This window comes from Apis cerana, linkage group LG9 (genome assembly GCF_029169275.1).
Source record: "Apis cerana isolate GH-2021 linkage group LG9, AcerK_1.0, whole genome shotgun sequence".
In the NCBI taxonomy this organism is placed as follows: domain Eukaryota; kingdom Metazoa; phylum Arthropoda; class Insecta; order Hymenoptera; family Apidae; genus Apis; species Apis cerana.
The window spans coordinates 1,608,462-1,622,485 of NC_083860.1; the positions used below are offsets into that span (position 1 = coordinate 1,608,462).

At 17.7% G+C, this 14,024-nt stretch overlaps 3 protein-coding genes and 1 long non-coding RNA gene across 5 annotated transcripts; 2 read left to right on the forward strand and 2 right to left on the reverse strand.

The window, feature by feature from the left end:
* Window positions 1–463: 463 nt before the first annotated feature.
* LOC107995052 (coiled-coil domain-containing protein 40) lies at window positions 464–4,951 on the reverse strand. Its single transcript, XM_062079845.1, has 8 exons — window positions 4,599–4,951; window positions 3,812–4,434; window positions 3,073–3,316; window positions 2,592–3,002; window positions 1,949–2,470; window positions 1,602–1,889; window positions 1,352–1,510; window positions 464–1,262 (listed from the first exon to the last, which is right to left on the reverse strand). The coding sequence occupies exons 1-8, from the start codon at window positions 4,716–4,718 to the stop codon at window positions 1,035–1,037; spliced, it is 2,595 nt and encodes an 864-aa protein (XP_061935829.1). The 5' UTR covers window positions 4,719–4,951; the 3' UTR covers window positions 464–1,034.
* Window positions 4,952–5,559: 608 nt separating this feature from the next.
* Window positions 5,560–8,820, forward strand: LOC107995088 (large ribosomal subunit protein mL42). Its single transcript, XM_017052335.3, has 2 exons — window positions 5,560–8,112; window positions 8,369–8,820. Exon 2 carries the CDS (start codon window positions 8,369–8,371, stop codon window positions 8,726–8,728), a length of 360 nt encoding a protein of 119 aa, XP_016907824.1. The 5' UTR covers window positions 5,560–8,112; the 3' UTR covers window positions 8,729–8,820.
* Window positions 8,805–13,999, reverse strand: LOC107995066 (uncharacterized). Of its 2 annotated transcripts, none has more exons than XM_062079851.1 (8): window positions 13,902–13,999; window positions 13,036–13,167; window positions 12,761–12,922; window positions 12,380–12,609; window positions 11,149–12,298; window positions 10,896–11,000; window positions 9,920–9,954; window positions 8,805–9,822 (listed from the first exon to the last, which is right to left on the reverse strand). In XM_062079851.1, the coding sequence occupies exons 2-8, from the start codon at window positions 13,110–13,112 to the stop codon at window positions 9,002–9,004; spliced, it is 2,580 nt and encodes an 859-aa protein (XP_061935835.1). In that variant the 5' UTR covers window positions 13,113–13,167; window positions 13,902–13,999; the 3' UTR covers window positions 8,805–9,001. The 2 variants fall into 2 exon arrangements, with proteins under 2 accessions (XP_061935835.1, XP_061935834.1); XM_062079850.1 differs by lacking the exon at window positions 13,902–13,999 and adding an exon at window positions 13,708–13,838.
* On the forward strand, window positions 9,296–12,709 carry LOC133666725 (uncharacterized). The gene is made up of 2 exons (XR_009831244.1): window positions 9,296–9,435; window positions 12,422–12,709. It is a non-coding gene; the product is annotated as an uncharacterized LOC133666725 (long non-coding RNA).
* Window positions 14,000–14,024: the final 25 nt, after the last annotated feature.

A 14,024-nucleotide genomic window follows, 5' to 3' on the forward strand; every position in this document is an offset into this window, starting at 1 on the left:
ATTTAATTTTATTTGTGAGATTTTTTAAACATTATTTTTATAATTGTCAAAACTTTTGCATATTTGCTGGAAAAATAATATAATTTAAAATTTTAAATTTACATTTATTGAATTATTAATAAAAAAAAAAAACTATTGTTGTGGAATTCTATAAATGAATTTCTAAACTATAAACTTTCAATTTGATATTCTGATATTCCTATAATAATTCAAAATTATTAAATTTATTTTAAAATTGTGATTTTTGTTTATTCTTGCAGCAAATATGCGATATAATCAGATAAAAAAATTTAAAATCTTAATGAAATATTTTAAATATTTTAAATATAGAATAAGTACTTACATTTTACTTCAATTTAAATCTATTGCTAGTAGAATTTTATTTATATTAAATTAAATATTTATTCTTACAATATTTACAATAGTATTATCTATTATTATTGTTATAAATAATGAAACAAAATATTTCTTATCTTTTTATTATAGTTTGCACTATTATATATTGTATATATATATTGTAAATAAATAAAATTAGAAAAATTTAAAAAATCAATTTAAGATAAAAATATTTTTGTTTATCTTTTTTAAATTCGATTATATATATTTATATTATTTATACTTTATATATATTTTATTTATAGATAGTAATGATATTCTGATGATTTACCTTAATATTTCATATCAGTGATATGACTGGATTAAAATTAATCTTGATCGAATTTGTGATTCGTCTATCGCATTTGCTAAATATAAAGTTCTTATCTATATTTTCTTTATTCTTCTTAGATCATAATATTTTTAATCTTTTCAATTTTTACCAAATTTTTTATTTCTTTAATATTTCTTTAAATACTAATAAATATTTAAATATATAATTTCAAATTATATTTTTTACATTGAAAAATTTTATATGATATTATTTTATTGTAACTTAGTAAAATACTTTCTTAAAACAGTTACTAGAACTTTGTACCTTTGTATTCATTTATGATAACAATAATTATTTTACCTTATCTTATACATTCATTAATTTTTTAAAATGTTTGCAAAGTAAGTAACACTCTTTTTATGCTATTTTTTAATGTTGGAAAATCATGATTAGTTTTTTCTAATGTACATTTTAAATATTCTCTACAATAATGTTCTCTTTGCAAATTTTCTTCAATTATATTTTCGTTTTTATAAATCATTTTATATATACCATTTTTTATATCATATAATTGTTTTACTTTTCTTTGCTTAAGAACTAAACTATGTAAATTCTAAAAATTGAAAAATAATATTAAGTATAAAAATTAAGTATAAAAAATTATAGAATAATTTTAATGATATGATGTATATAAAAACATACATGATATTTTAATAATTCCATTTGTTCAATTTCGTTTTCTATAGTTTGAACATGTATTTTTAGATTTTGTAAAAATTCTTGACATTTAATTAATTTATCCTGAATGCTTGTTATTTGAATTTTTAATTTTTCTATCATATTGTCAGTTTGTTTTGTAATCTGTTAATGATAAAATATATAATATATAAATATATAATTTATAAAATAATAAAATATATAATCTCATTAAAAATTAATTATTTTAATTTACCTTTAAAAATTGTTTGATTTTTACTTTTTGATCAGATAAACGTTTATACATTATAATTTTTTCGTTATGTTTTACTTTTGGATTTTTTTTAAGTTTACCAAACATTTTGTCAACTATAATATCTCTTCTTGTAATGCAAAGATTCATATCATGAATTAATTTTTCTTGAATTTTTTTTAAATAAGAAAGTCTCATTTCCATTCTATGAATTTCACTTTTCATTGAAGCTATACCTCCAGTACTTGATTCTTCTTTCATATTTTTAATCGTATCTTGTAATAATTGTACCTTAATTATATTAATATTATAACAATTATAAAGAAATAAGTGATACTGTGATAAATTACCTTTTTTTCCCATGCTAAACTTTCTTGTTGTGCAGAATTTAATTCTTCCTTAAGTATAATTTTCTCTGTACATAAATTTTTTAAATCACTTTGTATTTTTATAACTTCTAATTCTAATTCTTGAAAAGATAAAAGACATTCGTTTTTCATTATACAATTTTTATCTTCCAATTCTTTTTCTAAATCTTTTTGTACTACTAAATTTGAATTCATACGGGATAATTTTTGATTAAGAGAAGTTATAATTTTATTTACATTTGCTTCTTCCTTTGTAAGCATTTCTAATGCATATTCCAATTTAAAATTTTTTTGTCCTATTATCATAATTTCCTTTTCAAGAAGATTTAATTCTCTTAACTGTGATTCTCTTTGTTGACTTAATGAAACGAAAAAACCTTGTTGACGCAACCAAAATTGTTGTGCTTTTTTAATATTTTGTTGAAGTTCTTGAATATTTTTTTCTAAACTAACAATTTTTAAATCTTGTGGACTCAATTCTTCTCCACCAATACTTGGTAATATCTAAAATTGTTTATATATAAATATATCATTTGTAATGTATAAAATATATATAATTTGTAATGTAATAAAATATAATCAAATTATATTTTGAATTAAAAAATAAAAGAAAAAAATGTACAACCTGCTCAATAAGTTTATTTATTCCAAGAAGTTTTGTTTGTGATTTTCCTATCATTGCTTCATATTTTTTTGTTTCCTTTTGTAATTCATCTATATGTTTTTCTTTCCCAGTATTCTTCTGTGTCAATTCCAATAATTCTGTTTTTTTAATTTCAATAAGATTTTTAAGTTTTTCTAATTGTAACAGATTGTTTCCATATGTATTTTCTATACGTGCAATTGAAATTTCATATTCTAGTACAATATTTTTTGTACTCATTAATAATTCATTTATATATTTAGTTGTCTTATTACATAAAACTTTTTCTTCTAATTTTTCAAATATTGTTTTTTCTAAATTATTTTGTTTTTGAAAAGTAATTTCAAGCTTTTTATTTACTTGTTCTTCTTCATAAAGATAATTTTGATATTTCTGAAATTATATCAGTTTATAATAATAGTTGTAATATTTTAATTTAACAATTATAACATATTTAACATACACTAAGTATAACATTATAATCATATTCTGTTTGTTCATTAATTTTAGTTAAGTTTAATAATTCTTCTTTATTTTTTGCAATTTTTTCATTGTATACTGATATTGCTCGTGATGTAATTTTAATATTATTTTCTATTCGAAAGTTCCACGATGTCAAATATTCATTATTTTCCATTTCTTTTTCTATTTCTTTATTTACTTTTTGTATTTCTAATAACAATCCATTATATAATTTATGTGCTTCTCTAAAAAAATTAATTTTTCAGTAAATTAAAAAAATATAAAAAATATAATTCATATGAATTCATTTTTTTCTATGAAAAATTTAATATAAACAAAAAAGAAAATAAATTTAATATAAATAAAAAATTATTTATCTTAAAATGTAAATAAAATTTTAAATTTTATTTTAATTTATTATTTTATTTATAAAATATATTTCAAATTATTTATAAAATCGTGAATTTATATACAGTAAACTCCCACTTACTTAGCATTAGTTTAAATAACTAGTTAAAATATGATTATATTATATTACTAACAATTATTATAGCAATAATTTTTATATTTTATTAACATATTAATAATATTGTATTATATTATATTTAATTTATATATAATTAAAAAATATTATATACATATTTTATTTTTTATTTTTAAATGGGAGTACATTGTATATAATACACTAATGTATATACTTATAATTTTTTTCTTTTGTTTTTATTTTTTTTAATATTTACTTTTGTTCAAAATATAATTGATCATGAATATTACTTCTTTTAGAAATATTAGTTACTACAGATTTCCATATATTATGTAAATCTTTATGTTCTGTGTGCAGAGTTTCTAGATCTGTATTTGCATCAATTATCATTTTATTAGCATCTTCTTTTTCTTTATTTTTGATTTGTAATTGCTCATCAAAATAAGCTATTTCTGATTCAATTTTCCATATTTCTTCTTTTAATCGATATAATATGAAATCTCTTTGTTGTTTTTTATTAATCAATATTTTATTTCTATTAATATCTTGTAATGACAATTGTTTAGATATAATTAAATGATTATTTAATTCTTTCTCCCATTTAGATAAATAAGAATGAAATTCCAACAAATTTTTTAATTTTTGAGATAGTTTTTCTTTTTTATCTTTTTCTTCTTTCAATTTTGAATAATTTTGTTTTAGAATTTCTTTAGCATTTTCTATATTGTTATTTTTTTTTTCTCTCAAGAATGTGACTTTTGACAATGCTTGTATATATTGTTGTAATATTGTATGTTGATGTTGAACATCTTGCTGCATTTGATAAAGTTGTATAGCTTCTGACTCTAATTCTTTTTCTGCACATTTTATTGATGTTTCCTAAAAATATATAATTATATCTATATTTTATGAAGATATATTTTTATTTAAACATAAATATGAATATTTTAAAATTAACAAAATTTCTGTAAATATTAAACATAGTAACATAAAATACATAAAAAAATATATTATTTATTATATTTTTATATTTATTTACTTACAAGATTGAGTATTTCTTCTGAAAGTTTATTATCAACATGCAATAAATGTGTATGTAATGTTTCTTGAAATTTTTTCATCAAATTATCATTTGGATTCAGAATATGTAATGTAGTTGCCATAATTCAAACACAATTTATTGCGCTCTATTACGAATTTTTTAATTATTTAGAAACTGTTTTTTAAAAAAAAAATTATTTTTTATTTTTTTTAAATATTCACTTAAATAAAATTAATCTATATGTATATATAAAATTTTTAATCTTCTTCTTTAAACTTTTTCTTGCAATACTAAAAGATTTATTTATGTTTCAATTATATGGTAACCATATTAACAGTCGCGAAGTAAAAAATAATAGAAAGAAAACTTTCAATATTTTTATCAAATTTTTTCTCTTAATATCTAATTTTATAAATAATAAAATAATAATTTTACTATAAAAAATGCTATTTTATTAAACAGTATATAATATATATATAATTATTATAATATATATATAATTTAATAATTATAAAAATTGTCAATATTTTAAATTTTGAAATTGTAAAAATGTTTGAAAATTAAAAATTTTATTAAAATAATAGAAAAATTTTAAATATAATGATTTGAAAAAATAGCAATAGATGTTTTGAATTATATCTTAAAAGCATCTAATATACAAAATGTTTGAAAAATATTTTTTGAATAATTTATATTTTTTAAACAATTTTTTTATTAAAAAATATAGTTACAATAATAATGCAATTATTATAAATTATATTATTTCCAAACAATATATAATAATCAAAATTTTGATTAAAGTATAACAAAAATTTAGACTTTTTTTAATATTTTTTTTAAATTTAAAATTTTACATTAAGTAAAATATCGATCATAATTATTATAATTCATCGATTTAAAAAAATTATATATATGTAAATTTTACAGGCAAATAATATACAATAAATAATAAAATTATAATAAATTATAAAAAAATTTATTAATATAATACTTGTACAATATACAACTTATAAATTTATTTTTTAAAAATCATTTTGTTTGCTATCAGTTCCATATCTCATCAAAAAATAAAATTAATTTTTTTATTCATTTTTTATATATATTAAATAATTCTAACGTGTTTTTTGTCTATTTTATATATCTTGAAATTTTTGTTATATTCTTTTACTTTTCACTTTCATATTATTTTTGTTTTTAATTTATTTAAAAATTTTTTTTGTATTATAGTTAAAAAATATATTTATATTAGAATGTAGTAATGTTGAACATAAAATTGTTACATTACATAATTTTTTAAAAATCAATTTCTCTTTAAAATCCTCAATTATAATTTTATATCAAAATTTATCTTATTTAATTATAATTCCTTTTTAGTTTTAAAAAAATAAAATGGCAACACTATATATTCAAGTCTAAAGTTCTATTAAATTTGTTTTATTCAATATATAATATATTAATATATAATATATCTAATAACTTTGTAATTTCTATATATTTAGTTATATTCAAAATTTTTTGTCAAAAATTGATTATAAATTTAAATAAATATAAAAATTTTTTATAAGAAATAATAGTATTTTAAAAGAAATTCTTATATTTATTTAATTTTTTAACCAATTTTTGAATATTAAAAAAATTTAATAAATTTATTATTTTTATTATTTTTTATTTTTTTATTAATTTTATTATTTTTTTATCGTTTTTAATCGAATTTAAACTTTTAATTTTTTTTATGGTATCAATAATAATGGATTTTAAAAATAGATTTTTTTCACTGTTGATATTAATTTTATATAAATCATCTATTATGCAGAATTTTTTAGAAAATTTTTAATTTAAAAAAAATCTAAAATATTCAAGAAGCAAGATATTAAAATTGTACTATTATACTTTGAAATTATATATTAAAATTTATAAATATTTGTACAAACTTATATATAACATATAGATTAAGTTTTAAAAATTATAAAATATTTTAATAAATTGAAAATAATCAAAGTATTTTTTTATATTTTTTTAATAAAAATATTATATAAAACTATTCATTACTATAATACTTTTTTCATGCATTAGCAATATATGATAATATCAGTTATCATGTCATGGATGATATTTTCTTTTGTTTCTTTTGCATGAATTTTTGAATATTTTTTAAAATTTCTTGTCTTTTTTGAATTTTGTGAAAAATATGTATATAATTGAATTCTTCATGTTCATCAAGTAAATTATTGCATGATATTCACCGAATAATAAATACATAAATAATAATTTCCTTATTGATTAAAAAAAATTAATAAATTCCATTTTTCCAACATTATATATGTATACATTAAAACGCTTATATAAATTTTTTGTAATGCCACTTTGAATCTTGATTAAATATTTCATATTTATGATATATATTAAAATACATAAAGTTTTAACATCTGATACATCAAAGCTCTTATATATTAGTAATGAAAAGTATTTATTTTATAGCATTTATATCTGTTTTAAGATATGTTTTAAGAATAAATTTAATAATAACATTTTTTATGATATTATTTTTATTCTTTTCAAAAACATATTTTTTATTATATTTGAATCAAGCCAAATTGTTTTATACATTTCAATAAAATATTGAATATTCAATAAATGAGAATTTTTATTATACTATAATAATATCCAAACAAATCTTTAATTTTGCTTTTTTTAGATTTTTTTTATCAATATTAATGAATATTCTTTTGTTTAGAAACATTGATGATATTTCTTTTTCTCTTAATTATATTTATATTATAACTGAATTTTTATATTTCAATAGTTTATTTATTTTTGTTATAATAATTTTATTGTAGACTTTACATTTTGTCTTATATAAATTATATCATTGCATTTCAAATCAAAACTTGAAATCTGGATCCTTTGATTATACATTGCGAAATAATTATTTCTTACTTTTTTTTAAAAGAAAAGGAAAACATGCTATTAATGTTGCTATTGCTATTATTATATATAATTGTATATATATATATATATAAAATTTATAATTTATGATTACATATATATATATATATATATATATATATATATGTAATCATGAATTATAAATTTTAAATAATTTTTAAATTATATTAATACAAAAATATCAAATATTTAAATTTATTAAATATTTTATTTGAATCCTATTATTTATTTTAAAATTGCAAATAAAAAAACAGCAAAATTAAAAAAAATTCAAGATACAACACTATAAAGTTAATCTAAAAATTAAACATCGTCCCATAAAAATAATAAAAGGTTACGTATTTTTTTCGTAATTTATTGAAGAAGAATTGAGTCACATTTAGAAATAGTAGAAATAGCAACTAAAGTCCATGTTTCAATGTCTTCGTTTAATAAATCATTTCCTTATATTGTTATCTTTTGATATCATTGGAAGCCATTTTGTTTCGATATTTCTGACAATTGTATGAATTAATGAAACAAATTTTTATTAAGTGATTGAATACAATAATACTATTGTTTACATTACTGTAAGTTTTTTTTAATTTAATTTTTAATATTTTTATCAATATTTTATTTCAAATATATTATTTATAATACTTTTAATAATTTAAAATATACATATTGATATATAAATATTTATTCTAATTTTTTTTTAGTAGTTTAAGGTTATTTTGAAATTTTCATTTTATATATATCATGATATATATATTTTTGCTTATGTGCATTATTTATAAATAATTATAAAATATATAAATATATATTAATTTATTTATTTTTAAATAGATGAATGCTATCTTAGGCGTTGGACGCACAATTAATATATTCTGTAAACGATGTCTCAGTTCTTTTAAATTACCTTCAGAATTTGTTATACCAATAAATAATGATATGATTATCTGTTGGCATCCAGAACGAGAATTTCCTTACAAATGTTCATTACCACTACCACAAGAAAAAGAGACTTTATCAAATTCTATTTTATGTATTGGTGAAAAAGAAATTGCTGATGTTTTTAAGCATAAAAAAAAAGAAATTGTCATTGAAGAACTTCGTAAAATGACATACACTACAAAACATAGATGGTATCCTAAAAAACGGTTGTTGAGATTTAAAAAAGTAGAACCAGACAGACCATATCTGTAATATGTTATGTATTTTTAAAATGTAAATTAATATAATAAAAGAAAGAATAAAGGAATATTAAAATAAAAAAATAATATAATTTTAAAAAATTATTATTACAATCTTTTTATTTATTAAATTAATTACTTCCATTTTATTGCACCTATTTAAATATTCTTAAATTTATATACATATATATACGTACACGCGTGCGCGCACGCACAAAAGTCATAATAATATATATTAATACATCTAAACAAGAATTAGTCTCTCAGAAAAAATGACATTTAAGTTCTATAAATTTTGAGGTAATATTTGTCTTTCTCCTTCATATAAAAATATTTGCATTGCTTGATATAATAAATATCTTCCAAAGTTACATTTTTCCTCTATATCCCATGTTGCTACTATTCCATAGTAATCTCCATTTTTAGAATTTCTTAATTTTTGTATTCCTAAAGCATCAATCATAGCAGCTTCACGTGTATAAGCTTCTACTGGAATACTATTTTGAAAAATATGAAGACAAACAATTCCATATCCAGCATTCCAAATACTTAAAATGTGTTGAATTTTTGCATTTTCAGAATTCTTATTTGAAACCCATGTATCAAAAGCATCTTTAAGATGAGAGTATGGTCTATTACGTGTACCTTTACCCACATAAAAAATAGCAGAAAGGAATGTAGTCCAAGCTATGGGTTTTGTTAGATTTTCTATACGAGAAGGTAAATCTTTTGTTATACGTGGATCTAAAAGTAAATAATTAAAGCAAGTTTTATTCATTCCTTCTCTCCATTTTCTAGAAGGACTTGCTAAAGAAAATTCTTTAAAAGCATTTTTTTCAATGATTTTGTATCTTTCTAAATCATTAACCCAATTTCCATACATTAGGAATGGTTTTATTTGAAATTCATAACAATCCATTTTAAATGAAGAATGATTAATTTCAAAAAATGATGAATTATATATTCCACTTTTTAATTTGGTGAGACGTTTTAAATAGAGTTGCCTGGTTGTATTAGTTATTGGTCCAGGATTATCGCCATAATAAATTAGTTCCTTTCGTAGCGCTTCATTTGTTGGATTCATTGATAAATTTAATGATTTAGGCCCTAAATAAATTTACATAAAAAAAGTTATTATATACTATATACCATAAAAAGTTATACTATAAATTGAAGTGTAAAATAATTATTAAATAAATCTTACATAATTTTTCAGATGAAGTAGAATTTGCAGATTTACTGTAAATAAATAAAAATAATTATTTCATTATTAATAATAAGCGATCATTGATTCAAAGTACAAAAAAACTATAGTATTTTCTTTTTAAAAGAAAAAATATTTCAAATTTCTTTGTCATTATTTATTTTTGCTTCGAAAGATTAAACTTTATAATTTTATAATTTCTGTATTACTTTCTCTTATTAGTCATATTTTAATTAGCAAATTGATATAGAATTTTTTTTTCAGAAAATTGGAATGAAATTTATTAGAAATTTGAAAATTTCATTGAAAATTGAAATTAAACTTTTTTTTCTATTTTTTTATTTTTGTTTTTCATTTTTGATTTCACTTTATTGAAGATAAATAAAAGCTAGTAATTTTCTCTGTCACTAATATAATCACTAATAAAATATTATATTTAACCATGTGAATACTATAATTTCTTTTTTACTATCAAAAAATCTAGTTGTACTATCAAATAAAACTATAATCGATCAAAACAAAATTTGAATCATAAGAAGAGAAAATATTTGAAATATGAAATTTTAGATTTAGTAATTCATATATTTAAAGGATACAAGTTTTCATAAAATAAAAATAAGCTTAAATGAAATTTCATATATTTGTTTATTGTGATAAACGTGATTGATTTAAAAAAGAAAAATAGAAATTGAAATTATTAAAATAAATTTTATTTTTATGTATTCAAGCAATGATTTAAGAATTCATTAATAATCTAATAATATCGAAATTTATTATATATATACAATAAATGTATATGCTTGAAATACTAAAAACTAATATTTCATATTTCAAATAATCTTTTGATAATCTTATGATAACCATTAAATTTTGTTAATATATATATATATATATATATATATATATATATATAATATATATGTATAATATCAATCAAACATTGATATTATTCAAAAGAATATTTTTACTATCTTACCATGGTGATAATGTGTAAATTCTACGTTCTAAGAAAATTACACCTTCATCTGCGTTTTCATATTTATATTCTTCTTGTACACTAACATATGACTGTGATCTGAAACTATTAAAAATAATTTATCAAATTCAAAATATTAAATATTTTTGTGATAAAATCTCAGAAATTGCAATATCACAAAAATTATAGCATTTAAAATAAAATTTAAAATAATTGTTAAATATACATATATATTGGATACAAATAATCCTACCTTGAAAGAAAAGTATTCAAATTTTCTTTAAAAGTATTTATAGTATTATTAACTTTTAATTCTACTTCTTTATCTGAAAATTTTTCTTGTAAAATATATTCCTTTAAATGTTGTTTATTTTTTTTATTAAAATCTATTTTTTTTATGTTTAAAGTTCTAAAATTATTATTAAGTTCTTCTATTAAATTTTTTTGTGATATACATGTTTTAACATTAACTTCATTTTTCTTTGAACTTATTGGCATATCCTCATCATATTTATTTTCATGTAATTTTATTGCTAGGTTTTTATTAAATTTATAATCCAAATCTTTTATACAACTTTGATTTGGTGACAAAGAATTTGTTGCATCAGGACTTGTATTATCTGAAGAAATAAATTTATTATTTTTTCTGAGTTTCCTAAGTGATGAATACTGTCTATAAAATCGTTTTTTTCTTCTTGGAGTAGATCTTGCTACTTCTTTTCCTAAATTAAATTCTTCTGATCGAAATGATCGATTTCTCGTTATACAAGGTGTAAAAGTTTTAAATTTTAATTCTTTATTTGATATTTTTGGAGATAAGTATTTTTGTTCCATCTCTATTGATTTATTTGATAAAAAATTAGGCGATTTACTTATAATAGAATCACTTGGATCATATATAGATATTAACGGAATTTTAATATTATTGTTTTGACAGAAATTTTTTCGACGGCTAATAAATCGTTTTCTTACTTTTATCTTTAATGAAAATTTATCTTTTATATTATATGACATATTATTATCAGTACTTATTGTAGATGATGGACTTGTATCATATAAAATTTCTTTAAATTGTTCATATTTCTCATTAATTTCATCTTCTTTAGAATTAGATTTTAAAGAATTTGAAAGTTGATTAATAATTTCATTGACTAAGAACTTTTCTTTATCCATTTCTTCACGAATTTGAAGTTCTGCTGCACTTGTCATTGCATTATTAACTTGATTATCATTATTTATATTATTGTAACTGAAATTAAAAGTGTTTATATGTTTTATATCAGTAAATTTTTCATCTTTATATTCTTTAAATGTATCAATTAATATATTTCTTTCAATAACATTTGAAATTTCTGGAACAATATATTCAGCTACTATGTTTTCAGTGTTAATTAGCAGTTTATCTATAAAAAATATTTAATTTTTATTCATTTATTAGTTAATTATAAATAGATATTGAAATTTAATTTATTTTTTTTACATACCAAAAGTCATTTTATATTTTGTTGGTTTTTCTTCTTTTGTAGTATTATCACAATATTTTCCAAGTATTACAATTGCTTTATAATATTTACCATCAAATGCATAATGAAATGGACTACGTCCTTCATCATCCAAACAAAGAGGATCTCCACCATTTGCTAAAAGTAACTCTAAAACTGTGGCTCTACCCCATGCTGCTGCTACATGAACTGGAGTTAATCCATCTATTGATCTATAAGATTAATTAAAATAGCACTTCATTGTTATATATTGAAAAAATTATATTTTTATATATTTTCAAATAAACATTTTTCTTCAAAATATAAAATCAATTTTATTTTAAATTAAAAATTAATTACTTTAATTTTATTTTAATTAATTACCTGATATTTGGATTACCACCATGACGTAAAAATAATTTAGTAACTTCTTCTGCAAATGCTTCAGAATCATTACCTATTACTAAGTGAAATGGAGTCACTCCATATGTAGGAATTAAAATATTTGGATTTGCTTCTTTATTTAAAAGTAAAGTAGTTACTTGTCTATTAAAATAAATAAATAAATAAAAATTTTGAAATATAATAATATGTAAATTATTTATATAATAATATTAATCTAAATTTTTAATTTTTTTAAAAAATTTTAAAGATCTTACTTTATATTATTATCTTCTAAACCATCGCAAAGAGAAGAAGCCAAAAAAAGACATCCCTTTGTTTTTAAAGTCGACATTATATTTCAATTATAATTGAAATTTGATAAATTTTTGTTCTATCAATTTTTAAACCTATTATGCATTGAATATAAAAATAAAATATTTATTGTATGATAAAAATTATATCATAATTAAAATATAAAAGTATCATTTATTAATTGAATAATTGAAAGAAATATTGTATATAATTATAATAAGATAATATTATATAAAATTATAATAAAAATACTTTAAAATTTAATTTATACATTATACATATCATATAGTATTTTATAAAGTTTTTATAAATCATTTTTAAAATATAAAATGAAAAAAAATAAATAAAATATAAAATGCATAATATTTTATTATTTTATTTTTATATTTAAAATAATAATTTAAAAATTTTTTGATTGTATAAAACAATATATATATAGCTTTATAACGAACATAATAAATACTTTCCACAACAATAAAACTATAATAACTGTAACTGATAAAATTAATAAATGTAAATGGCTTATTAAAAGTATATTGTATAAATTAATTATAAAACAAATGATAATTATATTTTATTAAAAATTAATATTTTTTATATTAATTTTATTATAAATCTTTATATCAAATATTTACTATGAAAATTTAAAATCAAGCACACTACAATTCACTTTATTTTTTTTTGTTTGCCCTGAAGTTATTAAGTTTCTATTGACTGTTTACATTCTGTTTAAATTTATTTTTTATTTTATCAAATTAAGTATATAAAAGACAATTTTTAAATATTTTTTTGTATATTTTATAATATATAAATAATAAATAATAATAACCAATATTTGTAAATTTTTATTTTAACAATGTATAATATTTGTATTTGTTTATATTTTATGTATGAATTGGAGAAAAAGTATGAGTAATAAAAATTGTTATAATAGAGGTTAAGTTCATGTTAT